The 26471-nt window shown below is 39.3% G+C and overlaps 1 protein-coding gene across 2 annotated transcripts in view; it reads right to left on the bottom strand.

Annotated features, from left to right (window-relative positions):
• The window catches only part of DIP2B (disco interacting protein 2 homolog B), a 230570-nt gene that overhangs the window by 71922 nt on the left and 132177 nt on the right, over positions 1-26471 (bottom strand). For both annotated transcript variants that reach the window (XM_039241344.1, XM_039241345.1), the window contains exon 4: positions 10364-10489. In XM_039241344.1, the coding sequence (XP_039097275.1) occupies positions 10364-10489 (126 nt within the window). The remainder of the gene's footprint in view (positions 1-10363; positions 10490-26471) is intronic.

Genomic DNA, 26471 nt, shown 5'->3' with positions numbered 1-26471 from the left:
GACTGATTATTTATTTTTACAATGTCCTACATAATACAGTATGTGCTGTGAACTATGCCAGGTTCTGGGGATTCTGAGATGTGTAAGTTCTTGTGAGACAGTGCCCTCAAAAGGCTTACAGTCCAGTACAGGAGACACAATCCCACAGACTATCTCATAAGAATATAACAGATGCTGAGAAACAGGGTAAGCAAAGGATTTCACAAAAGGGACACCAATCCTGGTCAAGGATTTCAAGTATTCCTATGTAAATGGAAGAAAGACATTGAGGGGTAAGAGGCAAAAGACAAGGCTGGAGAGGGAAACAGTGGCCAGACCCCAAAGGGATAAGTTGCTGAGGTTCTTTAAAGGAGAAAGAGATCTAGAATACAAAAGGAGAGTGACTTAAGGAAAATACAGAGAAAGACAAGTAACAGCATCTATAATCTTTTATTAAGGAAAGAGGTTTGCATAATTCCTAAAAAATATTTCAACATTTCAACTGTACCTTGGGAGGCAGAGATTTCTGTCTCTGTAAACATGCTAAAGAAAAGATGAATGGGGGGCGCCTGGGTGGCTCAGTTGGTTAAGCGGCCAACTTCAGCTCAGGTCATAATTTCAGTTTGTGAGTTCGAGCCCCATGTCAGGCTCTGTGCTGACAGCTCAGAGCCTGGGGCCTGCTTTGGATTCTGTGTCTCCCTCTCTCTCTGACCCTCCCCCACTCACACTCTGTGTGTGTCTCTCTCTCTCAAAAATAAATAAACATTAAAAAAAAAAAAAGATGAATGGGTGGGCAGTGTGGAACAGGTGACCCTAAGAACAAAGTATTTTGAGGGTAATTCATCTCAGGACCCTAACAAACTCCACTGGATTTGCAGGCTGTCTTTATCACATCATTTATTTTAAACTGCATTAAGTCTAAAATCAGAATAACCCAATTTTCAAAAGATAGCAAAAACAGTATTTTCGTGATTAGGTTTATAGAAAATTGGCTTCACTGTGTTTCTATATTGGATCAATTATGTCACTAGGTGCATTGTTTCAATTCAATGACCTCGTTTGCCTGCCAGTCGTCCTCTGTGTTTAGTGACTACAACTGTGGGCAGCTTAGTGTAGTGGAAAAACATGGTCTTGGTGTCTGTCTTGCATTTGATCTCTGGGGTCCACCCCTCACAAAGCTACGTGACTAGGGAAATAACATTATCCACCTGAGAAGGTTTGCTTGGTCATCCATTCAACAAATACTACTAAGCACTACACTAGTTGGTAGAAATAAAATGATGACTAAGGAAGATAGCATCCCTACACTAATAGGACATAGTGTCTTGCAGTGCAGGCAACCAAGGAAGTGAGACCTAAACCTAAGCCAGAAGGCTAAGTAGCTATTGGCTTTGAGCCATATGGAGGTGGGGGGAACCAAGAGTCAGGTAGAGGGAATAGTATGTGAGGAAGCTGGGAGGGGATAGGAAACAAGGCACACCCAAGGATCTGAAAGAAATGGGACTAGAGGAAGCACAGGACACAACAGTGATAAAATTTGAAAAAAAATTTTTTTTAAATGTTTACTTGTATTGGAGAGAGAGAGAAAGAGAAAGAGCAGCAGAGTGGCAGAGACAGAGGGAGACACAGAATGTGAAGCAGGCTCCAGACTCTGAGCTAGCTGTCAGCACAGAGTCCATCGTGGGGCTCAAACCCACAAACTGTGAGATCATGACCTGAGTTGAAGTCCGAAGCTCAACCGACTGAGCCACCCAGGCGCCCCAACAGTGATGAAATTCTGATGGAAGATGAGGCTGGACAAATAGACAGCACTGGGCTGCTAAGGGTCTTTGTACTAAATGTAGCAGGAGACTACGAAGTGAGACACTGTCCAGAACGCACTCCCCCCAGCAGTGCCAGTGCATTGTCATTAGCCAGTAAATACTAGTTCCCCTTCTCTTCCTCAAACTATCCATCCTGCGTGAGCTCACAGGCACAAAACTGGCTGTGCAAAGCTTCCAGCTGATTGTGTAGCTTAATAAGCGAAACTAAGCACTGCTCCAAGACAATATTTTTTTAAAGGTAAAAAAAAAAAAAAGCCAGCTCCCCTAAATATTTATATGTTTATTTGGTAGCTTTTTTGGTTTGTTTTGTTAAGTAATTATCACTCAGGAAATTGCTGTGGATTAGTAGAAATTTGGACAGGATTAAATTAACATTAATAGAAATATTTTCTCACTGATTCTGCTGCGGTTGAACATAAACTCACAACTCTTATCCATCATAACTAAGGTCCCTTGCTTAAACTCTTGTATACGATGAATACAATAGGTCTTCAACAACAGAAAATAATTTTTTGTTTTTTTTTTTTAAATGTTTTTTTTATTTATTTCTAGGAGAGAGAGAGAGAGACAGCGTGAGCAGGGGAGGGCCAGAGAGAGAGGGAGTCACAGACTGAAACAGGCTCCAGGCTCTGAGCTGGCAGCCAGCACAGAGCCTGACACGGGGCTCGAACCCACGAACCGCGAGATCATGACCTAAGGGAAAGTCGGACGCTTAACCGACTAAGCCACCCAGGCGCCCCAACAACAGAAAATAATTTTGAAAACACACTTTGCCCTTCAGTTTCTAAAAAGTTAGTATGATTTAAACACAGCAGCATTTTATACTGATAACCAGAAGCCTAAAATCCATTTCTAACCAACTACAAAACATATATATAACAATGAGGTTGTTGATTTTAAGGGAAGAAAAGTCCCAAATTTGCTGTTATTGAGTGTTGTAGCACTTTTTTTTGTCATTAGCCATGTGTGGAAATGACGTCCCTCTTCTGTGTAGGAAATATAGCTTTTATATCTAAAAATGTTTATTTTAAAAGTTTAAACACCTACCAATTCCACCTACTCGTGGAATAATCTATTCATTCCACTCCTATGTCTCTACCCAAGAGAAATGAAAGCATATATCTATATAAGGACTTGTACGTGAATGTTCACAGCAACTTTATTTGTAATAGGAAAAAACTGGAAACTACCTAAATGTCCAGCAAGAACTGAAAGGAGAAACAAATAATGGTATATCTATAGGACAGAATACTGCTCAGCAATAAAAAGGAATGAGCCTCTGTTATACACAACAACATGGATGAATCTCAAAATAATTACGATGAGTGAAATATGACAGACCTCTCCCTTCAAAAAGCAAAAAGCACAACAAAGTATGATTCTATTTATACAGAACTGTAGAAAATCCAAACTAATGTAAAATGGCAGAAAACAGACCATGGAGATGGAGAGAAGTAGGATTACAAAGGGATTATGAGGAAATTTGGGGGGCATGATGGATAATGTTCATTTTCTTAATTGTGGTAATGGTTTCATGGTTTTGCCATGTCAAAACTCAGCACACTATATACACTTTAAGTATGTCTATTGTATATCAACTGTAACTCAATAAAGCTGTCAAAAGAATTCATTGAAAAAGATTTATGGGGGTGAAAATAGTGGCTTGGTGAGAGGATGGTAGTATCTCAGTCAGTCTACACAATCCGAGGGGTACTGTGCAAGCTGGACAAGTTCCCGGAAAGACACTGACTACCATTGGGCTCTGACAGCTGATACCAAAATTAGGCCCAGACATTAGCTTAGAAAAGTAGCTAAGTCAAGACTCACCAAAAGAAAGATCTCATCCTAACAACTACTACAAAACATACCTCATAAGCCAGGCCAAGAAATAGGAGCTTCAAAGAACGAATAAAGGAAACAACCACGAGGATGGTTAGGGCATGATATTACAGAGATCATGGAAAGAATTTTTGTGTATTTTGGGTAAATAGAATAGAAAGACATCAGGCAGGAAAATATCATGTTCTCTTGCATTGATAGGTCAGAAGAATTAAGGACTTCCAGAGCCTTCAAGAAAGGCAAGTGGAGTTTCTATGTAGACAAGGAAAGAATAATCTTTAGAGACCCAAAGGGAAGCAAGCTAGGAGTAAAAGCATATAGGGAAGAGAAGATTAGAAGGTTAGTTCTGGAAGCAGCTCAATCTTGAACCAACCCTGGGCTTCAAATTCTGGGCGGCTTCATACAGCACTAAAACCAACCAGGGTGCCTGGTCACCAGACAAGGGTTAGGGAGACTTTCAGAACTATCTAAGAGATATTTTGGTATCCCACAATAATCTGTCTGGATGCACAGAAGCTTGGCTGGGATCAAAAATAACTATGTAGAACCTGACTGTCAGATTCATGAGTTGCCTGACCATTAATGTCCAAATGGGTATCCCTCTGAGAAAAGGGTGCACACTGTTAATAATTACTCTAGGGTCATTCTACATATAAGGGATCTCCAAATACTGTTTTTCTAGGATTTTCCCATGTCTATGAAAAAAGTCACAAAATAAATTAATATTATAAATACAGTTGACTCTAGGAAAGCCTGAGTGAGCTCAGTTGGTTAAGCATCCAACTCTTGATTTCAGCTCAGGTTATGATCAGGCACTATGCTTAGAGTATGAAGCCTGCTTGGGATTCTCTCATTCCTTCTCTCTCTGCCCCTCCCCAGCTCATGTGCACACATGTGCATATGCGCAAACTCTCTAAATCAGTAAATAAGTAACTAAATAAGTAAGCAAGTAAATAAATAAATAAATGTTTTTGAAAAACTACCGTTGATCAAACAACACAGGAATTAGAGGCACTTGCCCCATGCGTGGTTGAAAGTCCATATATAACTTTTGACTCCCCCCCAAACTTAACTTACTAATAATATAATGTAAACAACAAACATACATTTTGTATGTTACATATATTATATCTGTATTCTTTTTTTTTAAATGTTTATTTATTTTTGAGAGACAGAGCATGAGTGGGGGAGGGGCAGAGAGCGAGGGAGACACAAAGTCCGAAGCAAGATCCAGCTCCAAGCTGTCATCACAGAACCAGACTCCGCGCTCGAACTCACGAGCTGTGAGATCATGAACTGAGCCAAAGTCAGACGCTTAACTGACTGAGCCACCCAAGTGCCCCTATTATATTCTTACAATAAAGTAATCTAGAGAAAAAATATTAAGAAAATCATAAAGAAGAGAAAATACATTTACATTACTATAATGTAAAAATTCCACATGTAAGTGGACCCACGCAGTTCAAACTGTATTGTTCATGAGTCAATTGCGTTGAGGTAAAAAAAGAGATTTTTAAAAACGTATTGCCTATCTGAAAAGCTCGATCAAACATGCAGCAACTGCTAGAGCTCCAGATTTACCACAAAATATTTACTTGACACTATGGTAGAAGGAGAGACAATATGCCAAGTGGTTTAGAGAATGGGCTTTTTTTTTTTTTTAATTTTTTTTAATGTTTTATTTATTTCTAGGAGAGAGAGAGAGAGACAGCGTGAGCAGGAGAGGGTCAGAGAGAGAAGGAGTCACAGACTCTGAAACAGGCTCCAGGCTCTGAGCTGGCAGTCAGCACAGAGCCCGACGCGGGGCTCGAACCCACGAACCGCGAGATCATGACCTAAGCGAAAGTCGGACGCTTAACCGACTAAGCCACCCAGGCGCCCCAAGAGAATGGGCTTTTAAAGTCAGACTCGTCTGAATTCCGATCCTAGCTCTGCCACTGAGAGCTCTTGGGCAAATCAGTTCTTACGGGTCTTAATTCTGCTGTTCGCTGTTCTTTTTCTATTGATTCTCTCTCGCGGTGAGGGTTTTCTATTTTTGCATTGTTTGCTCACAAAATTCAGTGGATCTTTACCTCTGGAATCCTAAATCCCTGGGTTGAGGTTGTATCCTTCCAGATTATGTGTGTCTCTAGGTTATCATCAGCCCAAAGACTATTTTTTAATGTTAGTTCTTACCAGGCAGTATAGTGAAATTCAAACCTGGAACCCACTTTACCCCAAATTCTTAGGGAAGGTCCCAGCTCCTGTTACCCCAAGGCCAGGAACAGGCAAGCTTTCTTAACATCTTTTGCTGGCATGTTAATTTTTTCTAGTTTACTTTTCTGCTGAAGATGCAAGCCCCTCCACGGATCTCAATTCCAACTACCAACCTTATTATTATTACTTTTTTTTTTTTTTTTTTAAGTAAGCTCTAGGCCCAATGCAGGGCTCAAACTCACAACCCCAAGATCAAGAGTCGCATGCTCTATCAACTGAGCCAGCCAGGCGACCCCAACCTCCAAGCTTACACAGGTCCAAGGTTTTATCTTCTCTATCCTTACGGTAATTAGAACTTATTTAGGCCCCTTCTTTCCTGCCTCCCCGCTCTGCAGGACAGGGAAGTGCGTACCATCTCAGCATTCTGGTGTTCAGTGACTGTTCTCTCTCTGGCTCCTGTATGTATTTCAAAGGAATCTGGTTATATTCCGTCTAGGATTTCTAAAGGGAAGCTTTCTTTTCTTTGTTTTAGGAGAGAATTTTCAGATTAAATAGTTGACTACACAGCTAACAACAGAAGCCTGAGCAAGTTATTGAGCTTCTCTAAACCTGTTTTCTCATTTTAAGATGGGACAGAGGGTAGTCGAGGAAAAAAGAAGAATATGTGCTAAGGCTTTTAGCCCTTTGACTGGCAGTACACAAGGCTACTCAATAAATGGTAACTATGAAATTAGTTTTACTGGCAAGCCATAAATTTTACAATTAGCTGTTGAAATAAACAAATTCAATCTATCAAAGTGGGTTTTTACTGTGCTTTGGCTTAAAGAATACTGGATATTTACTGGTCTCCCAAGAAACTGCAGACCACTGCTCAGAACCCATACCAATAATGAAAGTATGCTAGAAACATGACCCAGGTCTATTAATTAGAGCACACTTACAGGGGTCTGATTTGCCAACTCTGTTCATTTTGCAGTTTTGAATGAAATTAGAATGTTTGGGGAAAATTCCCCAAGTGGGCAATTCTGATAGGTATTCTCCTTTAATTTAAATTAACCGACTAAAATTGGTTTTGGGCTATAAGCTCTCAGAAGGCAACAACTATTCAATTTGCGTGGAATAATATCCCTGCATTTCTATAGGTGATAGTGATGCCCATGAAGAGACCTGGGATATTGTTATACTGTTTTAATTGTAAATTTCTCTTTATTTGGCCCAATGAATTACTACTGTGGTCACTTTCAAGCAGGGCCCTGTGCGCTATAGGCATCTAAATTCATTCTACCCAAGCCAGCTGAAATAGCTTACTGTGCACTGGGGTCATCATGTGGTCTGTTTGGTCATCTGAGTACCCTCCGAATGAAGCACAGGGTAAGTCCACAAGGATGCAGAAAAAATTTAGAGGGGAAAACAATATATGCTGCAGTTTTTGCATTTTGTTTATCGGTATGAATGAGAAACAGAATTACACAAAGAACCCCTACAAAGAAAGAGCTGAGGTAATGGCCTCATGACATTAGTAAATGATTTCAGCACATAGAGGGAACTGGATGGCAGTAATTCAAGCAGTCTAAAAGGCTGAAAAGGCCACAGGCACTAAAAGAACCATAATTTGCTACCAACTCTGAGAATTAAAATTTTCCAATCCATACATATCAATAAACAAATTTTAGGTTGACTGACATTTTATTATTTGCAAATGATATGTGAACAAAAGCCAATTATTTCCCATGGTCACTATTTATACCAAATTTTCCATTCTATATAATACTACGAAGAAAGCCAAGATTTATGACATCTTCTACTTCTTAAATCCTTTTTATTAAATCCTTCCAAAAATAGCTCTAAAATCTCATCCGTTTCGTAATGCCAACAGTTATGTGTTGGGTGCGTCCCAAAGAGCCTCACTGGCTACTGTGCTTTCGCAGGTATCCCAGGAACTGGGTCCACACGGGACAGCACCTGCACAGTGACGGCCCCGACTGCACACTTGCTTTGTGATGTGCATCCTGGCCACTCAGTGCGCAAAGTGCAACATGACTAAATTACTATAAAATCTGAGGTTAATTTTGCTCTGCCAGGGTAGTACAACTTTTCTAGAAAGAGTGTCATGGCAAGGTCATTTGTATAGCTGCTAAGAACTAACTTTTTTTAAAACTGCCCTATAACCAGCAATAATTAAGGTCAATTCTCCTCCTCCGCAACCCCCAGGGCAGCCTCAGCATTTTTCTGAACTTCAGTGTTTCAGGGGCTCTCAGTGCAAGATAAAACCTACCTGCCATCCCTGGGTGAGAGGGAGACACTGACACAGGACTGAACTGCAGCAGGAATAGGACACAGCCAAGACCCTCACCAGTGGCTCTCAGGAGCTTGGAGAGAATGGACTCTGAATCCTAACTTGGGAACAGCAAATTCCAATTCCTAAAATGAAAAGTGCTGATGGATGCCTTATGATACAGCTCTTGCACATTCCCTCACGCTAGACACAGGCGTGTGGGCAGCTGCAGAAGGAGGAGAGCATCAGGATCTAGCTCCGTGAGGGGCCATGTGACAAATCACTCTGTAGGGTGCTCTCACTGTTTCTTCATGATGCGAGAGAATTCCTCTCCTGTATGACAACATTCATGTCCTTAGTAGTACGTTAAGGTTTCTCATGTGCTATTCAGAGATCCCTGGATCTGGAGATAACTACTCGGATCTGACAAATAAAGGTCTTAGGAGAGAGGACCGTACCTTTACAATCATGAAATCATTAAGACACATAAGGTAATCAGGAACATTACGCCACCTCTGTAAGGCTGCAGTAGAACAGTAGTGCTTAGAAACAGGCCTGTAGTGAATTCCCAAGGACTACGGTCTCATTCAGTAATGAATAGCCACGATTTTGTTGCTGGAGTTGGTAAAGTCCCCTCAGGCAGTGACTTTTGTAAGAGGATAAAAAAGGTTTCCATTCCTTCCGAGCATTCTCAAGACCCTTTGCTGCACTCTCACATTTAACCCGAGGCCACGAGAGCACACTATTTTACTCTGAAGCTGCATTTCTTTACTACAGCTTTGGAGAGAGACTGTTTCTAAGAAGTACAAGTCACGCTGCTCCCTACCCTTTGCCATTTATCACAACTGAGCCCTCAGCTGGGCTGCGGCAGAATCTGCCCACGAGGAACAGCTATGGGTCTGAGAGCTCCCTTTGTCCACCAGGGCCCAACTGGTGCTATACTACTGTGGAAAGGAAACCAGCCAAGATGCTGAATGAATAGGCTGGAAGTATGCACCATTACAGACACAAAATGTCTTTCATTGTAAAGGTCTGCTAGAGGTATCCCGTGTTGCGTTTTGAGAAACACTTGAAGCCACAGAGCTATTTCTCTTTCAAACATATTGACACCACAGATGTAAGGAAAAAAAGCACACACAGTTAATGAGCCCACAGCACACCCAAATGCTCTGAAAAGTTAGCCAAAACCTGGCAGAAAACTATTAATAGGAACCCAGACCAGGGACTAGGATCAGTGTAAAGAGCTCAAGCTGATAGCTGTGAATCGAGGTCAATCACAACAATGTAACCTTCTCCCCAAAGACATGGTAGGTCTCCAGACCAAAGCTACAGGGAAAATTTTTCTCCCAAAGATTTCACTACTAGTAACAGGACAGTAGACAGACAGACACTAAATTGAGGCTCTGGAACAGACTGATTCTGTTTAGTCTCAGTGGCCTACAGGGAGATCTCGTCTGGGATTCCATCTAAAAACTCTCAAGGTTTTTTGAAACTTTGGGAAAGATTCTGAATAACCAGGACAACTTAAAGTTGTTCTGGTTGCCCCTCAAATAGCAAGTTAGAACTCTTAAATTTACTTTAGTAGGGGTGAGAGAATCCAAGCCTGGGGAATGAGAATGGGATGAAGACATTTATTTAGTTCTCACTGATCTCGTGAACCTATTATAAAAAGTGGATGCTTAGAAATATAGACATGTATACAAAATATATTCACACACAAACACACTTCAATATTTTTTCAGGTCCCTTAAACCTATCCATAACAGCTCTCACATCGTCTTTAATGACACACAACATTTTATCCCAAGTGCACTTATTCTGGAGAGACAAAGCATCTGACTGAGAAGTATAAATTTGTTAAAGAAATTATGACCATGGGTCATATTTTAGACATCAACGAAAATAGCTATTAAACCACAGAAGGGTTTTTTTTTGTTTTTTTTTTTTTGTTTTTTGTTTTTTAAAGATGTGGCCCATGTTTATTTATGACTGCTTGAGTTTGGGGGTTGTATTAAGGAAATGTTGAAAATTCAGAAGGAAAGCTTTTTTTAAAAAATAGTATTATTCTTAAGGCTTCATTTTGTATGCGTTTATAATGTGACAATCACAACCTGCCGTCTTCATTGTGTGTTCTTGGACACCTCGGATGATGAGGAAAGTGCAGGCTCCTACCTCAGGAAAGACAAAGCAGAACTTATTTCAGGAACATCACAGGGGTAACTGTCAGGGAGGAAGGTTCTGATAAACCTACCAGGAGGTGTACACGCATCTGCAGGAGACTGGACGAATGTGGACCGCCTTTTGGTTGGCATAGGCAAAGCCATTTTCTGTTCTTTATGCTTTGCCAGTGCGGCTTGAACTGCTTCTGTATGGATATCTGAAAGATTAAACATTTGCATTGATTAGCTCTTGGTTCTATTTTTTTTTTTAATTTTTTAATGTTATTTATTTCTGAGAGAGAGAGAGAGGCAGGCAGTGTGAGCAGGGGAAGGTCAGAGAGAGAGGGACACACAGAATCTGAAGCAGGCTCCAGGCTCCGAGCCAGCTGTCAGCACAGAGCCCGACGCGGGGCTTGAACCCACGAACCGTGAGATCATAACCTGAGCCCAAGTTGGATGCTTAGGCAACTGAGCCACCCAGGTGCCCCAGCTCTTGGTTCTTAAAGTGGTTACTTCTGTTGACTAAACTACCATTGTCTCAACTGCAAAGGGATGTTTAGGTAATATTAGTTATAATTTGTGTTGTAACAATTAAAGTAAAATTGAAAAAGAGACAAAAAGAGAAAGAAGGATACTGCTACAGAGAAGGAAAATGGAGCCCAGAGTGATTATGTGACTGCTTTAAGAGCAAACAAGGAGATTGGCAGGGATGGGAAGAGGGGAAGGGGTCTAACATGCCCCTAAGCCAGGCAGGGATCCTACCTCTGAATGGAATGAATTCGGTGCAAGTACCTGGAAGACAATCACTGTTCTTCAGGAAAAGAAGCTTAGGATTTGCTTAACTGCCTGAAAGTGGTTGAGACCACTCAGTTCTCTACCACAGGAACAGAAGGGCTAAGTCTGATCTAGAAAAATATAAGAGTCTGATCTAGAAAAATATAAGATGGGACTTGTTTGCCACTGTGGTCACAAGAGAATTCACGTCTTCCTGAAGCCTAATAGGAATCTTGGGGCACCTGGGTGGCTCAGTCAGTTAAGTGTCCAACTTCGGTTATGATCTCATGGTTCATGAAATGGAGCCCTGCATTGGGCTCTTTAGCTGCTGGAGCAGATCCCAGTTTGGATCCTCTGTCTCCCTCTTTCTCTGCCCCTCCCCCGCTCATATCCCCCCCCCCAAAATTAAATAAAGATGAAAAACAAATGAAGTCAAATAGGAATCTCAAAATTAACATTTCCCGACAACACTTGATTGTCCACTCCCACCACAAAACGTGCTCTATATTTCTGCAAAAAAAGGATCATATTATTTATAGTCTTTGGTGTTCTCCTTTGGGATTTTTTAAAACTCTTACAAAATCCTATGAAGGTAGATAACTGAAGTAGCTTCCTAGTTCACAAGAATTTCCTCTTCTCAGGAATGGGCCCAGTTGAGGGACAAACTATCCTTAGAGGCCTGTCTGTGCTATGATAATATACCTCTTACAAAAGCTGGACCTATCAGATCCTTTTATGGGGTGTGTGTGGAGGAATTTAAAATAAATCAAGAAAATGCAGGTCCTAGAACCGAGTCCCTTTAATGATAATTTCCTAGAAAGACGGAATGTCCTTGAACTTCAGGGTTGAAACCCTGAAAGCTGTATCTCCTTTACTAGGGATTTCTCAACTGTTGCTTTGCCTCTATGACCTGCTCTAGCTATTTAAGGTAGCCTGAGCTGGCCTGTTTCATGCAACAATAAAAACCTTAACTAATATAACCAGAAACATCTTTTTGTGTAAATAATTTTAAAAGGTTGTGCAGAATTTCACTGAATGTCTGTGTCATGATTTATTTAAGCAACTTGTTTCCAAAGTTTTGCTACTTTTCATAGCAACTATTCACAGCAAGAATAATTCAGTATTTTCACTTTAGCACATACGTCTAATCCTATTTGTGTAGGATTAACTCCAACAATTGTTGAGATATATTTCCTAAGAAAAAGGATTTTACTTTTTTTGAGGGAGAGGCAGAAAGAGAGAGAGCAAGAGGGAGAGCTAGTGCAAGTGGGGGCGGGGGGGAAAGAAAGAGGGAGAGAGAGAATCTCAAGCAAGCTCCACACCCAGCTCGGAGCCCAACACAGTGATCCATCTCACCACCACGAGACCATGACCTTAGCTGAAATCAAGAATTGGATGCTTAACTGAGCCACCCAGACACCCCAATGATTTTACTCTTATATAACTATAATACATTTACCAAAATCAATAAATTAAATATTGACACAAAACTATTATATAACCCACAGCCCATATTCCAACTCAGCCCCAGTAATGCCCGTTATAGTTTTTCCTCCTTTGTTCCTGATCTGGGACCTAATAGAGAATCACACTCAGTTGTCACAATTCTCTATTACCCTATAATCTGGAACATTACTCAACCTTTGTCTGTCAGTGCTTTGCCATTACTGGACAGACTAAGTATATTGTAGAATGTCCCTTAATTTTAGTTTGTTGATATTCCTCATAATTAGATTCAGGTTATGCATTTTGGCAGGAATACCACAGAAGTAATAATGTCTTCTTGAAACATGATGTCAGGAAGCATCTGCCCTATTCCTGGTGATAGTAAATGATTACTTGGTTAAGATGGTGTCTACTAACGTAGTTCATTACAAAGTTATTATTCTTCCCTTAGTGTAATTAATAAATAATTTATGGGTGAATGTTTCTGAGATGACGTAAATATTACATACTTCATTAAACTTTCACCTACTGGTTTTAGCATTCATTGATGATTCTTAGCTGAATCAATTATTACCATAATGGATACAAAATGTTGATTTTATAACTCTATCATTCCTTCTGTATTTATTAGTTGTTTTCTGACTATAAGAAAAAGCATCCCTTTTTCTCCCAATCTATTTATTTATATCAATACAGACCTATCGATTATCATTTTATTCTATGGCTATTGTTACTATCATTACTTATTTTGATGGTCCTATTACCCCAGATTTGACCAGTGAGGCCAAATCAAACTGGCTCTTATGTCCTTTTGACATATTCCCATCCTTTTGAGCAGCTTTTGTTTTCTGGTATAAGGTGTTCTAGGTATGTTCCCTTCTCCAGCACTAGAATTAGACATTTCTCTAAGAAGCCCTGACCCTCTTAGTGGAGAATGGTATTTAGAAACCAACACCTTAAAAGTAGGAGTGCTCAGTGCTACTGGGGTATCAGACACTCAACCAACTGAGTCACTCAGGTGCCTCTCTTGATTATTTTTTAAAGCTGAATAGCACTCCATTATATATGGTAGTTTACTCAACTATTCTAAGTGTGGGCATTTAAACGTTTCCAATATTTTACAATTACAAACAATAATACAACAAAGAGCCTTGTGCAAATAGACTTTTATATTGATTAGAGTATATCTTCAGGGTCAATTCCAACAAGTGAGACTCCTAAGTCAAAAAGTGAATAAATTTTAAGCTCTGCTGCATCTTGCCAAATTCCTCTCCAAAGAGTTGTATCATACTGTATTACTATCAGCAATGTACATGTGTGGCTGTTTCCCCATAGCCTCACCATCAGAATGTGTTATTTTGGTTTTCTGATGATTGCCAGTTTGGTAGCTGAGAAATGTTGTCTCAGCATACTTTCAATTTGGACTTCCTTTTTTCTTTTCTTTTCTTTTTTTCTTAAGATTTACTTTATTTTTAAAACATTTTTAATGTTTTATTTATTTCTGAGAGAGAGAGCATGAGCAGGAGAGAGTCAGAGAGAGAGGGAGACACAGAATCCGAAAAAGTCTCCAGGGGGGGCTCAAACCCACGAACCATGAGATCATGACCTGAGCCAAAGCCGGACGCTCAACTGACTGAGCCATCCAGGCACCCCAAGATTCACTTTATTTTTAGAGAGACAGAGAGAGGAACATGTGCAGGGGAGAGGGGCAGAGGGAGAAGGAGGGAGAGAGAGAGAGAGAGAAAGAGAGAGCAGGCTCCACACACTCAGCATGGAGCCTGATGTAGGGCTCAATTCCACAACCCTGGGATCATGACCTGAGCTGAAATGAAGAAGAGCTAGATGCTCAACTGACTTAGCCACCCAGGTACCCCTGTACTTCTTTTATCATTAGTGAGATTAAACATCAGATTTTAAGGCCATTTAAAACTTGTTGATAAGTTAAAGTAAATATTAATGTCATTTGATCGTTTTTTCCACTGGGTTTTTGAGTTTACTTTCCCTTAATTTTTAAGAGTTCTTCAAAAATAATAGATATTAGCCCTTTATCTCTGAATGTTAGAAATATTTTCTTTCAGTTTGTCATCTGTCTTTGACATTGTGGTAGTTTATTGCCACACCGAAGGTTTTTAAAATTTTTTTATGGAAGATCTCAAATCAATAACCTAATGTTATACTTGAAGGAATTAAAAAAAGAACAAACTAAAACCAAAGTTAGTAAAAAGAGGAAATAACAAGGATTAAAACAGAAATTAAAAACTAGATGTGAAAAATAGAAAAACAATCAGCAAAAATAAAAATTGGTTTTTTGAAAAGATGAACAAAATTGATAAATCTTCAGCTAGATTAAGAAAAGTACAGGGGCGCCTGGGTGGCTTAGTCGGTTAAGCGTCCGACTTTCGCTTAGGTCATGATCTCACGGTTCGTGGGTTCGAGCCCCGCATCGGGCTCTGTGCTGACTGCCAGCTCAGAGCCTGGAGCCTGTTTCAGTCTGTGACTCCCTCTCTCTCTGATGACCCTCCCCTGCTCACGCTGTCTCTCTCTCTCTCTCCTGGAAATAAAAAAAAAAAAAAAAAGAAAAGTACAGAGAAGAGTAAAATAATTAAAATAAAAAATGAAAGAGGAAATATTACAACTGATATCATAGAAATAAAAAAGATTATAAGACTACTACTATACCACAAATTGGATAACCTAAAAAAAAAAGGATAAATTCCTAGAAACATACAACCTACCAAGATTGAATCATGAAGAAAGAGAAAAACAGAACATATTACTATTAAGAAGACTGAATCCATAATAAAAACCTCCCAACAAAGAAAAGCCCAGGTTTCGCTGGGGAAACCTATAAAACATTTAAAGAACAGCAACCTTACTCAAATTCACCCAAAATCTGAAGAAGAAATACTTAAATACTTCCAAACACATTCTATGAGGCCAGCATTACCCTAAAACCAAAGCCAAAGATACTGCAAAAACAAAACAACAACCCCCCAAAACTAAATAACCTACTGAATGGAAGATATTTACAAATGATATAGCCAATAAGGGGTTAACATCCAAAATATATAAAGAACTTATATAACACCAAAAAGCAAATAATTCAATTAAAAAGTGAGCAGAGAACTTGAATAAACATTTTTACAAAGAAAACATACAAATGGGCCAACAGACACACACAAGAAGACACCCAACATCACTAACAACAGGGAAATGAAAATCAAAACCACAATCAGATCTCACCTTACACCTGTCAGAATGGCTACAATGAAAAAGACAATACCAAGTTTTGTGAGGATGTAGAGAAAAAGTGGGAAAGTAAATTGGTGCAGCCACTGTGGAAAGAAGGGTCAAAAAATTAAAACTAGAAATACCAAAAGGTCTAGTAATTCCACTATTGGGTATTTACCCAAAGAAAACAAAACACTAATTCAAAAAGATATATGCATCCTTATGTTCACTGCAGCATTATTTATAACAGCCAAGATACAGAAGCAGGTCAAGTGTCCACTGACAGAATGGATAAAGATATGGAATATATACACAGTGGAATATTTACTCAGCCATTAAAAATAATATGATCTTGCCATTTGCGACAACACGGATGAACCTACAGGTTATCATGCTAAGTGAAATAAGTCAGAGAAAAACAGACACCATATGATTTCACTTATGTGTGGAATCTAAAAAACAAAAGAACAGGGGTGTCTGAGTGGCTCAGTCGGTTAAGTGTCCGACTTTGGCTCAGGTCATGATCTCACAGTTCATGGGTTTGAGCCCCAAGACAGGCTCTGTGCTGACAGCTAGCTCAGAGCCTGGAGCCTGCTTCGGATTCTGTGTCTTCCTCTCTCTCTGACCCTCCTCTGCTCATGCTGTCTCTATCTCTCTCTCTCTCAAAAATAAATTTTAAAAAAACCACACACATAAAAAACAAAAGAACAAACAGACAAAACCCAAAGAGACTCTTAAATGCAGTTAAGAAACTGGTGGTTGCGAGAGGTGAAGCAAGTAGACAGATGGGCGAAATAAAGAGCATTAAGAGGTACAAACCTCCAGTTATAAAATAAATAAGTCACAGAGATGAAAAGGAGAGCATAGAGAAGTCAATAATATCGAAAAAATGTTGTACAATGATGACACTTACCATGGTGAGCAGTGAGTAATGTATACAATTATTGAATCACTATTTTGTACACCTGAAACTAATATAACACTAAATGATACTCACACTGTAATTTTTTTAAATAAATAAAAAATTTTGGGGTGCCTGGGTGGCTTAGTCAGTTAAGCGTCCGACTTTCGCTTGGTTCATGATCTCATGGTTCGTGGGTTTGAGCCCCACGTCGGGCTCTGTGCTGACTGCCAGCTCAGAGCCTGGAGCCTGTTTCAGTCTGTGACTCCCTCTCTCTCTGACCCTCCCCTGCTCACGCTGTCTCTCTCTCTCTCCTAGAAATAAAAATTTAAAAAAAAACATTAAATAAATAAAAAATGTTAATGCAGATTTTTAAAAAGGCAGAAACAGACCCATAAATACAGAGAACAAACTGATGGCTGCCAGAGGTGAGGCGAGTAGGGATATGAGAAAAATGGGTAAAAGGAAGGAGCACTGGGTGGCTCAGTCAATTAAGTGTCTGACTCTTGATTTCAGCTCAGGTCATGATCTCATGGTCTGTGGGTCAAGGCCTGCAATGGGCTCTGTCAGCACAGAGCCTGCTTGTGTCTTTCTCTCCCTCTCCCACCCACCCCCCCACTTCTCAAAATAAATAAATAAAGTTAAAAAAAATTTAAATCAGTAAGGGGGAGTGGGAGATACAGGTTTCTAGTTATGGAATAAGTCACAAAGGTAAAAAGTACAGCACTGGGAATACAGTCAATGGTATTGTAATAGCAATGTATGGTGACAGATGATAGCTGTACTTGCAGTAAGTATAGCATAATGTATAGATTTGTTGAATCACCGTGCTGTACATCTGAAACTAATCTAATACTGTATGTCAACTATGCTTCAATTGAAGAAAAGAAAAGAAAAAAAAAACCTATACCAATATCCCTGATGAATATAGATGCAAAAATCTGGAAGAAAATATCAACCTGAATTCAACTGTACGTTAAAAGGACTACATACCGGGGCACCTGGGTAGCTCAGCCGGTTAAGTGTCTGACTCTTGGTTTTGGCTCAGGTCATGTTCTCATGGTTTCATGAGTTTGAGCCCAATGCTCAATTAAAATCAGCGCAGAGCCTGCTTGGGATTCTCTCTCCCTCCCTTTCTCTCTGCCTCTCCCCAACTTGCGCTATCTATATAAAATATTTATATTTATATTTTTACCTTTATGTTTATATTTATATTTAGGACTATATACCATGACCAAGTGGGATTTATCCCTGTGTTGCAAGGATGGTTCAACATATGAAAAACAATAAATGTTAGACTCTACATTAACACAATGAAGGATAAAAATCATATGACCATCACAGATGCAGAAAAAGCAGTTGACAAAATGCAACACACGTTAATGATAAAAACACTAAACAAACTAGGAATAGGACATTCTCTCAAAATAATAAAATTCATATATGAAAAGCCCACAGCTAGCAACATAGTCAACAGTGAAACCTGAAAGCTTTTTTTTCCTAAGATCAGGAAGAAGGCAAGGATGCCTACTCTCACCACTTCTTTCAACATAGTACTAGATGTCCTAGCCAGAGTAATTACGCGAGAAAAAGAAATAAAAGGCATACAAAAGGAGAGGAACAAGCAAAATTGTTTGTTTGCAAATGACATGATCTTATACATAGGACACCCTAAAGATTTTATTCATGTACACAAACTGTTAGAACTAATAAGCAAATTCAACAACTGCAGGATAGAAAATCAAGATACAAAAATCAGTTGTGTTTCTCAATACAAACAATTAACCATCTGGGAAGGAAATAACCTCATTTATAGTACCATAAAAAATAATAAAATATTTAAAATAAACATAACCAAGTAGGCAAAAGACTGTACACTATGAAACACTGCTTAAAGAAATTAAAGAAGACGCAAATGGAAAAACATTCCATGTTCATGGACTGGAAGATTTAATATTGTTAAAATATGAGTGATCCACAGATTTAATGCTATACCTATAACAATCCACTGGCACTTTTTGAAGAAACAGAAAAAAAATCCTAAAATGTATACAGAATCTCAAAGAACCCCAAATAGCCAAAACAATTTCTTTTTTTTTTTTTAATGTTTTATTTATTTCTGAGAGAGAGAGAAAGGAAGCATGAGCAGGGGAAGGTCAGAGAGGGAGGGAGATACAGAATCTGAAGCAAGCTCCAGGCTCTAAGCTAGCTGTCAGCACAGAGCCCGACATGGGGCTTGAACCACGAACCCTGAGATCATGACCTGAGCCAAAGTCAGACACTTAACTGACTGAGCCACTCAGGTGCCCCCAAAACAATTTTAAGAAAGAAGAATAAAGCTGGAAGCCTTGTATTTCCTTATTTCAAAACATATTACAAAGCCAGAGTAACCAAGATAGTATAATGTTGGCAGAAAGACAGACATATAAACCAATGCAATAAAATAGCTCAGAAATTAACCCTTGTGTATATGGCTAAAGGGTGCCAAGACTGTAAAATTAGGAATGACAATCTCTTCAACAAATGTTGCCAGGAAACTGAAATATCTGCCTATAAAAGAATGCAGTTGGACATTTATCCTATACCATATACCATATAAATTAACTAAAAATAAATTAAAAACTTAAACATTAGACATGAAACTACAGAACTCTTAGAAGAAAACATAAAAGGAAAGCTTTGTAACTCTGGAATGGGTAATAATTTCTTGGATATGACACTATAAACACAAGCAAGAAAAGCAAAAATAGACAGGTGGGACTCCATCCAACTAAAAATCTTCTGCACAACAAAGGAAACAAACAGCAGAGTGAAAAGGCAACCTACAGAATCAGAGAAAATATTTGCAAACCATATGTTGGATAAGGCATTAATGTCCAGAATATTTAAGAATACCTACAACTCAGTAACAAGTAACCCAATTTTAAAATGGCCAAGGGACTCAAATACACATTGCTCCAAAGAAGATAAACAAATGGACCACAAGCATATGAAAAGATGCTCAACATCACTATTCATCAGGAAAATGCAAATCAAAGCCACAATGGCGTATCACTTCGTACCAATTAGGATAGCCACTGAAAAGGTGCCTGCGTGGCTTAGTCGGTTAGGTGTCTGACTCTTGATTTCGGCTCAGGTTATGATCTCAAGCTCCAGGTCAGAGCCTTCTTGTGATTCTCTCCCTCCCTCTATCTCTGCTCCTTCCCTGGTCGTGCCTTCTCTCTCTCTCTCAAAAATAAATAAACTTAAAAAAAAAAAAAAAAGATAGCCACTGGAAAGAAAAGAAAAGAAAAAAATGAAAAAGAAAGGAAAGCAAAGCAAAGTGTTGGTGAGGACATGGAGAAATGAGAATCCTTGCACTGTTGGTGGGATTGCGAAATGGTGCAGCTGGTATAGAAGGTTTCCCAAAAAACTGAAAATAAAAGTATCATATGATCTAGCAATCCCAATTCTGGATATATATGCAAAAGAACTGAAAGCAGGGTCTCAAAGAGATACTGGCACACCAATATTCAATGCAGCATTATTCACAATAACCAAGACATGGAAGCTACCTAAATGCCCACGAATGAATAAAGAAATTGTGTTATATATATATACAATGGACTATTATTCAACCTAAAAAAAAAAAAAGGAAATCCTCTTATATGCTACAATGTGGATGAATCTAAGTGAGCTAGAACAATCACAAAAAACAAAAGACTGCATGGTCCTGCTTGTAAGAGATACCTAAAGTACTCAAAACTTAGATGTAGTAGGACTAGGGAGAGAGGGAAACAGAGTCATCACTGTTTCAGTGATGCAAGATCAAAGAGTTCTAGGGAGCTATCGTGTAACAATACGCCTATAGTTAATATTGAAATGTACATTTAAAATTTTTGAAGGCAGGGCATCTGGGTGGCTCAGTTGGTTAAGTACCCAACTCTTGACTTTGTCCCAGGTCATGATCTCATGGACTGTGAGATGGTGCCCTGTGAAGGCCTTTGTGCTGATTGCATGGAGCCTGCTTGGGAGTCTCTCTCTCTACCTCTCCCCCACTCTCTTGCTTGTTCCTGCACTCTCTTTCCAAACAAATAAACAATAAAAAAAATTTTAAGAGGGTATAATAATGGTTTTTTACCACAGTAAAAACATTTTGTATGTAGTCTTTCATTACATCTGGATTTTGAGTCTCAGTCGCCTTCCCATAAGACTTTCTATAAGCCCATGTTACAGAGAAATTCACTGGTGTTTTCTTTTGGTACTTACCTTCTTCCCCCGTCCCCTCTTAAATCTAGATCTCTGATCCATTTGAAGTTTTTGCTGGCAATGTTATGAGGTATGGATTTACTTCATATATTTCCCTGTGTCCTAGCACCATCTATTAAAAAGTACATTTCTGTCCCAATGACTTGCAATGCTATCTTTATTATACACTAAATCCCAGATGTACTTTGTTCTATTTCTATACTTGTTATTCTAAAGTTTATTTATTTTGAGAGACAGAGAGAGAAAGAGAAGGGGCGGGGAGAGAGGATTCAAAATGGGCTCTGTGCTAACAGCAGAGAACTCAATGTGGGGCTCAAACTCACAAATCATGAGATCATGACTTGAGCCACAGTCAGATGCTTAACTGACTGAACCATCCAGGTGTCAGTTGGCACTTGTTATTCTATTCCAATGGTCTGTCTGCAACTTTGTCTGCCATACCACACTGTTTTAATTATATAGAGTCTTTACAGTGATATGTTTTAATATCTATTAGGTATAGTCACTCTTCATAGGTTTTCTTTCTCAGTGTTTTCCTAGCTATTCTTACATGTTTACTTTTCCAAATGAACTTCAAAAACATGTTTTCTGGCTCCATAAATAAATTTAATAATGTTATTGGGACTGGACTGATTTTATAAACTAATTTAGGGAGTCCTGCCATCTTCATGATGTTGAATTACTTTATGAAAGAACAAGGGATGTTTTTCCACATATCATGTCTATGTTGTGTCTTTCAGGGTTTTAAAGTTTCCTTCATAAAGGCTATACACATTTCTTAAGTTTTTCCTAAATGTGTCCTTTCTATTGTTTTTGTAAATGAGGTTTGCTCTACCATTGTATCTTTTAATTAGTTACTGTTTGCATATATGAAGGCTACTGATTTTTGTATTAATTTTATATCTGGCTACCTGACTGAATTATTGTGTTAGATTTTGTTATTGACTCTCTTGGGTTTTTTTTTTTTTAATGTTTATTTTTGAGAGATAGAACACGTGTGGGAGAGGCAGAGAGAGAGAGAGAGAGGGAAACACAGAATCTGAAGCAGGCTCCAGGCTCCAAGCTGTCAGCACAGAGTCCAACATGGGGCTCAAACTCACAGACCGCAAGATCATGACCTGAGCCAAAGTCGTCCACTTAACTGACTGAGGTTAAGTGCCAGGCACCCCGAGTCTCTTGGATTTTCTAAATAAACATCATATCAAGTACAAATACAGTTTTACTTGGTCTTTTCTAATTCTTACACCTCTAGTTGATCTGGGTTGTCTTTAACCCTTAGAATTAAAAAAAAACAAAAACTCTCGCAAATAAATTTTTAAAAACTGAACAGCTCAACTTTAAAAAATAGGCTGAGGCACAGAACAGGTAGTTTACAGAAGAAGCATAAAAGGTCAGTTAACATATTCAAAAAAGGGTGCCTAGGTAATTCAATTGGTTGAACGTCTGACTCTTGATTTCTGCTCAGGTCATGATCTCAGCTTGATCATAACAATCAAGATTTACAAGGCCCTTAACATTTGGATAATAACAAAACATGTTCTTCTCTGCCGTAGGGAGTTTATCAGCAGACCAAAGAACTAATTAACCCACCCATCTATTTTCCAAAATGATAAGCCCTGGCCCATATATTGGTGTCGAAAGAAGTTCACAGTTACTCTATTAGCAAAGCCTATTATGGATAAGAAGAGGCAACTCTCTTAACTGGATTTGACTCATTTACCACCATACAATTCATCTTGATCTCTGATAAGAAGTCACTTCCGAAGTTCAGTCCCCAGACGCAGCTGACTTTGGATATCTCTGTGAGAGGCACATGTGAAAGCTGGGTATCATTTTCCAACACTAATGTTTGAGCTGAAAAGGTGAGACAAATACTCTAAAGTCCTTTTTTGTTGTTTTTTTATTTGAGGTAGCTAATTGCTCTAAAATTGAACTTTAAAGGAATTGTCAGACTTACTTTCCATCTTAGGCATCAATTGTGACCATAACACACATGTAGAAATTCTATCATGCCTTGATGTACGGGAAAAAAAGGTACTAGAGTAAGGGTATTGGAAATGTCAGAATCTGTTGGCTAAGCACAAAGAACAGAATCGGATCATACTTAACTCTGAATAAATATAAGCTCTTTATACCACATTTACAACATGAAATATTAAGTCTACTTAGATTTGATTATAATTAATTGAAATGTTGTAGGTACTAATAAGCCTCCACCAAATAAGAAAGGATTTTCCAGTTACACTTAATAACACCATTAAATCCTTTCTGTGCACCCATCAATTTACTGTGAATGCCTGTAACTTTACTAAACACACCCTCCATTCTTATGCCACTTTTGCATGTGACATGTAAATGTAACCCTTCCTAAGGATGGAGTGACAAAGAGTTGAAGTTCAACTCCCCACAATTTCTACAACTTACTAGCTCTACTTCTGCTGCTACTGTTGATTCCTTCTTATTCATTGGAGGCCACAATTTGCTGAGTTTTCCTTTGCAATTTAGTTAATTCTTAATGTACTGAAAAATGTGTTTTTTACCCAAAACTCGTGCTTGCATGTCTCCACCTTCACGTTCCCCTTGTGATAGTACTATAGTACACTCATATCTTTAAATATCTTCACAGTTTTAAATTACCTTTTCTTCCCTATTTTATCTCCTCTCTGGTCTTCTTGCTACTACCTTAAAAAAGTCCCTGTGAGACAAATATCCCAAACCTTATTCTTTTTTTAAATATTTTATTTTATTTTTTCTTTTTCTTTTTTACAAATAAGTTTATTGTCAAGTTGGTTTCCATATAACACCCAGTGCTCATCACCACAAGTGCCCTCCTTTTTAAAAAATATTTTAAAAATATATTTAAATAAAGTTTATTTATTAAATAAGATAAATCTTATTTATTATTGACAGACAGAGAGAGACAGAGCATGAGCATGGGGGAAGTGTAGAGAGAGAAAGGGAGACACAGAACCTGAAGCAGGCTCCAGGCTCTGAGCTGTCAGCACAGAGCCTGATGTGGGGCTCAAACTCACGAACTGTGAGACCATGGCCTGAGCTGAATTTGGTTGCTTAACAGACTGAGCCACCCAGGCACCTCACCCAAATCTTACTCTTAAACCCTATTCAAGATCTCTGCACCTAACTAAGAGATATAGTCAGCTAACCAGTATTTGATTCACAGACTACACTTTCCTGCATTGGGGTAAATCTGAAAGAACTGGTATAGGAGCGCCTGGGTGGCTTAGTCGGTTAAGCGTCCGACTTTCGCTTAGGTCTTGATCTCGTGGTTCTTGGGTTCGTGCCCCTTTTTGGGCTCTGTGCTTACTGCCAGCTTTGAGCCTGGAGCCTGTTTCAGTCTGTGACTCCCTCTCTCTCTGACCCTCCCCTGCTCGTGCTGTCTCTCTCTCTCCTAGAAATAAATAAAAACATTAAAAAAAAAAAAAAAAAAGAACTGGTACAAAAGAGCGGGGGCTAGAGATCACAGTTAGGTTTTAGTTGATAAAGGTTAAAATGTTACAGTAAAGGTCACTATAGCCTTTTTTCTGTATGTGATCAGCCTGGACACAGGATGTAGAGAATCATCTTTTTGGTTCCTAATTCTTTTATTATATGCTATAAAAACAAACAAAAAAGGGAGGGGAACCCCCACAAATCTCCCAAAAGTCCAGGGATGAGGGTTTAGAGGCTGAAACCCTTCTGGACTGGTCAGAACCTACTGCGACTGAACCTGCGCCCCAGCCTCAAAAGTGCCTAGAAAATCAGGCTGGGGTCGTGGTAACAAAGAAGAGCTCCTGAGATGTTTTTCTATATCCAGTGGTACCTCCCTCTAATCCATTCCCTAACTAACAACTACTTCTATTCTTCCTTTTCTCCAAAATATCTATTTAGCTCTCACATATGTTCGGCCCTGTGCCAGGCACTGGACACAGTAATGGTAGAGCATGTGGTCTGTAGATGGAGCAAACTACTAGAACAAATACAAATCTATGTACCTGCTCTGCTGAAATCCTTCAATGGTATTCAAGATACCTCAAGATCTCATCCCTGGCAATCTTTTTGGCCTCACCTCCCACCTACTTCCGGGTTCTTGCATTCTAAGTTCCAGCCATAATGAACCCCTTTCAGGTCTAGTGTCTGATGCTATTTCACTCAGTCTGTCTGCTATGACACAGTTTAGATGTCTTGCTCTTTGAGAAAGCCTCCTTTGATCGAGCAAGACCAGGTTACGTATAAGGGAAAATTCTAGGATGGCGTGTGACCTCTTTTTTTCTTATGAGAGAAGAAGAAAGGGTGCTCTGGAGCAGGGGGGAGAGGCAGAGGAAGGGAGAGAATCCCAAGCAGCCTCCAAGCTCAGTGTGTAGCATGACTCGGGACTCGATATCATGAGTCGGTTCATGAACTGAGCTGATATTAAGAGTCAGTTACTCAACTGACTGAGCCACCCAGGGGCTCCTAACCTCTATTATTATTTTTTTTAACGTGACACTTCTCATTCCTTCCTTTCAGTGTATGAAAATACGTATCTAACAAAATCAGCTCACAAAATGTCTGACACAACTCTTCAACCATGTCCTTTCGTTTTCTCTAAATCAGTTTCTGAAAGGATGTGATAAATACCGTTTTCTTTTTTTTTAGTTAATTTATTTTTGAGAGAAAGAGAGATCATGCATGCTCACGAGCGGGGGAGAGGGGCAGAAGAGCTGGAAGAGAGAGAGGATCCCAGTCAGACTCCACACTGAAAACAACGAAGTGCCTGATCTCGCAACTGACTCTGGTATCATGACCTGAGCCGAAATCAAGAATTGGACACTTAACTGACTGAGTCACCCAGGCGCCCCTCACCCTGTTTTCCAATTCAAGAAAAGGTTAAAAGGTTGGCTGGTACAGGAGTCAAAAATCTCAAGAAAATAAGAATACTGCAATTAGTCTGATAACTTAATTCTACTACTTCTTTAAAAAAAAAATTGTTTTTTAATGTCTACTTATTTTTGAGAGAGACACACAGCGTGAGCAGGGAAGGGGCAGAGAGAGAGAGGGAGACACAGAATCTGAAGCAGATTCCAGGCTGTGAGTGCAGAGCTCAATGTGGGTCTCAAACTCACAAGCTATGAGATGACCTGAGCTAATGTTGGACACCCAACCGACTAAGCCACCCTGATGCCCCAATTCTGCTACTTCTGAAGGCAGTAAATGTCCTGCAGAGACTGTCTTAGCAGAGTGGACAGCAGATGGGCATGGGATGGGCTTGCCATGCCACCAGTCCTCCTGAGTGTCTATGATTTGTTTCTCTGCTCATCAGTCCTGGCCATGATATGGCAAGAGCAGGCTCCCATGGCCAGCCACAGCATGTTGCCTTTTTGCTTCTCATGGGTACCTTTTGGGTCAAAAGAAATAAAGTTTAAGAATTTACTAATCTGAAATTTCACTGTGAGTTTTTGTTCCAGCTCCATTAGTAAAAAGACTGATCTACAGCTCTGGCAAACACAGAAGTATCTGCCTCTTCCAGCAGTCCCTGAGCGCGCCGGGTACCATGCCACATGGCCCTATCCTCCACTTTCTTATTTACTCATGTTGTCTTTGTACTTGTCTGTACGTGTTAG

Source organism: Hyaena hyaena, unplaced genomic scaffold (assembly GCF_003009895.1).
Source record: "Hyaena hyaena isolate Hyena2069 unplaced genomic scaffold, ASM300989v1 scaffold_192, whole genome shotgun sequence".
In the NCBI taxonomy this organism is placed as follows: Eukaryota; Metazoa; Chordata; class Mammalia; order Carnivora; family Hyaenidae; genus Hyaena; species Hyaena hyaena.
Note: the sequence above shows the minus strand (reverse complement) of the source record. Positions and strands in the feature narration are given on the sequence as shown.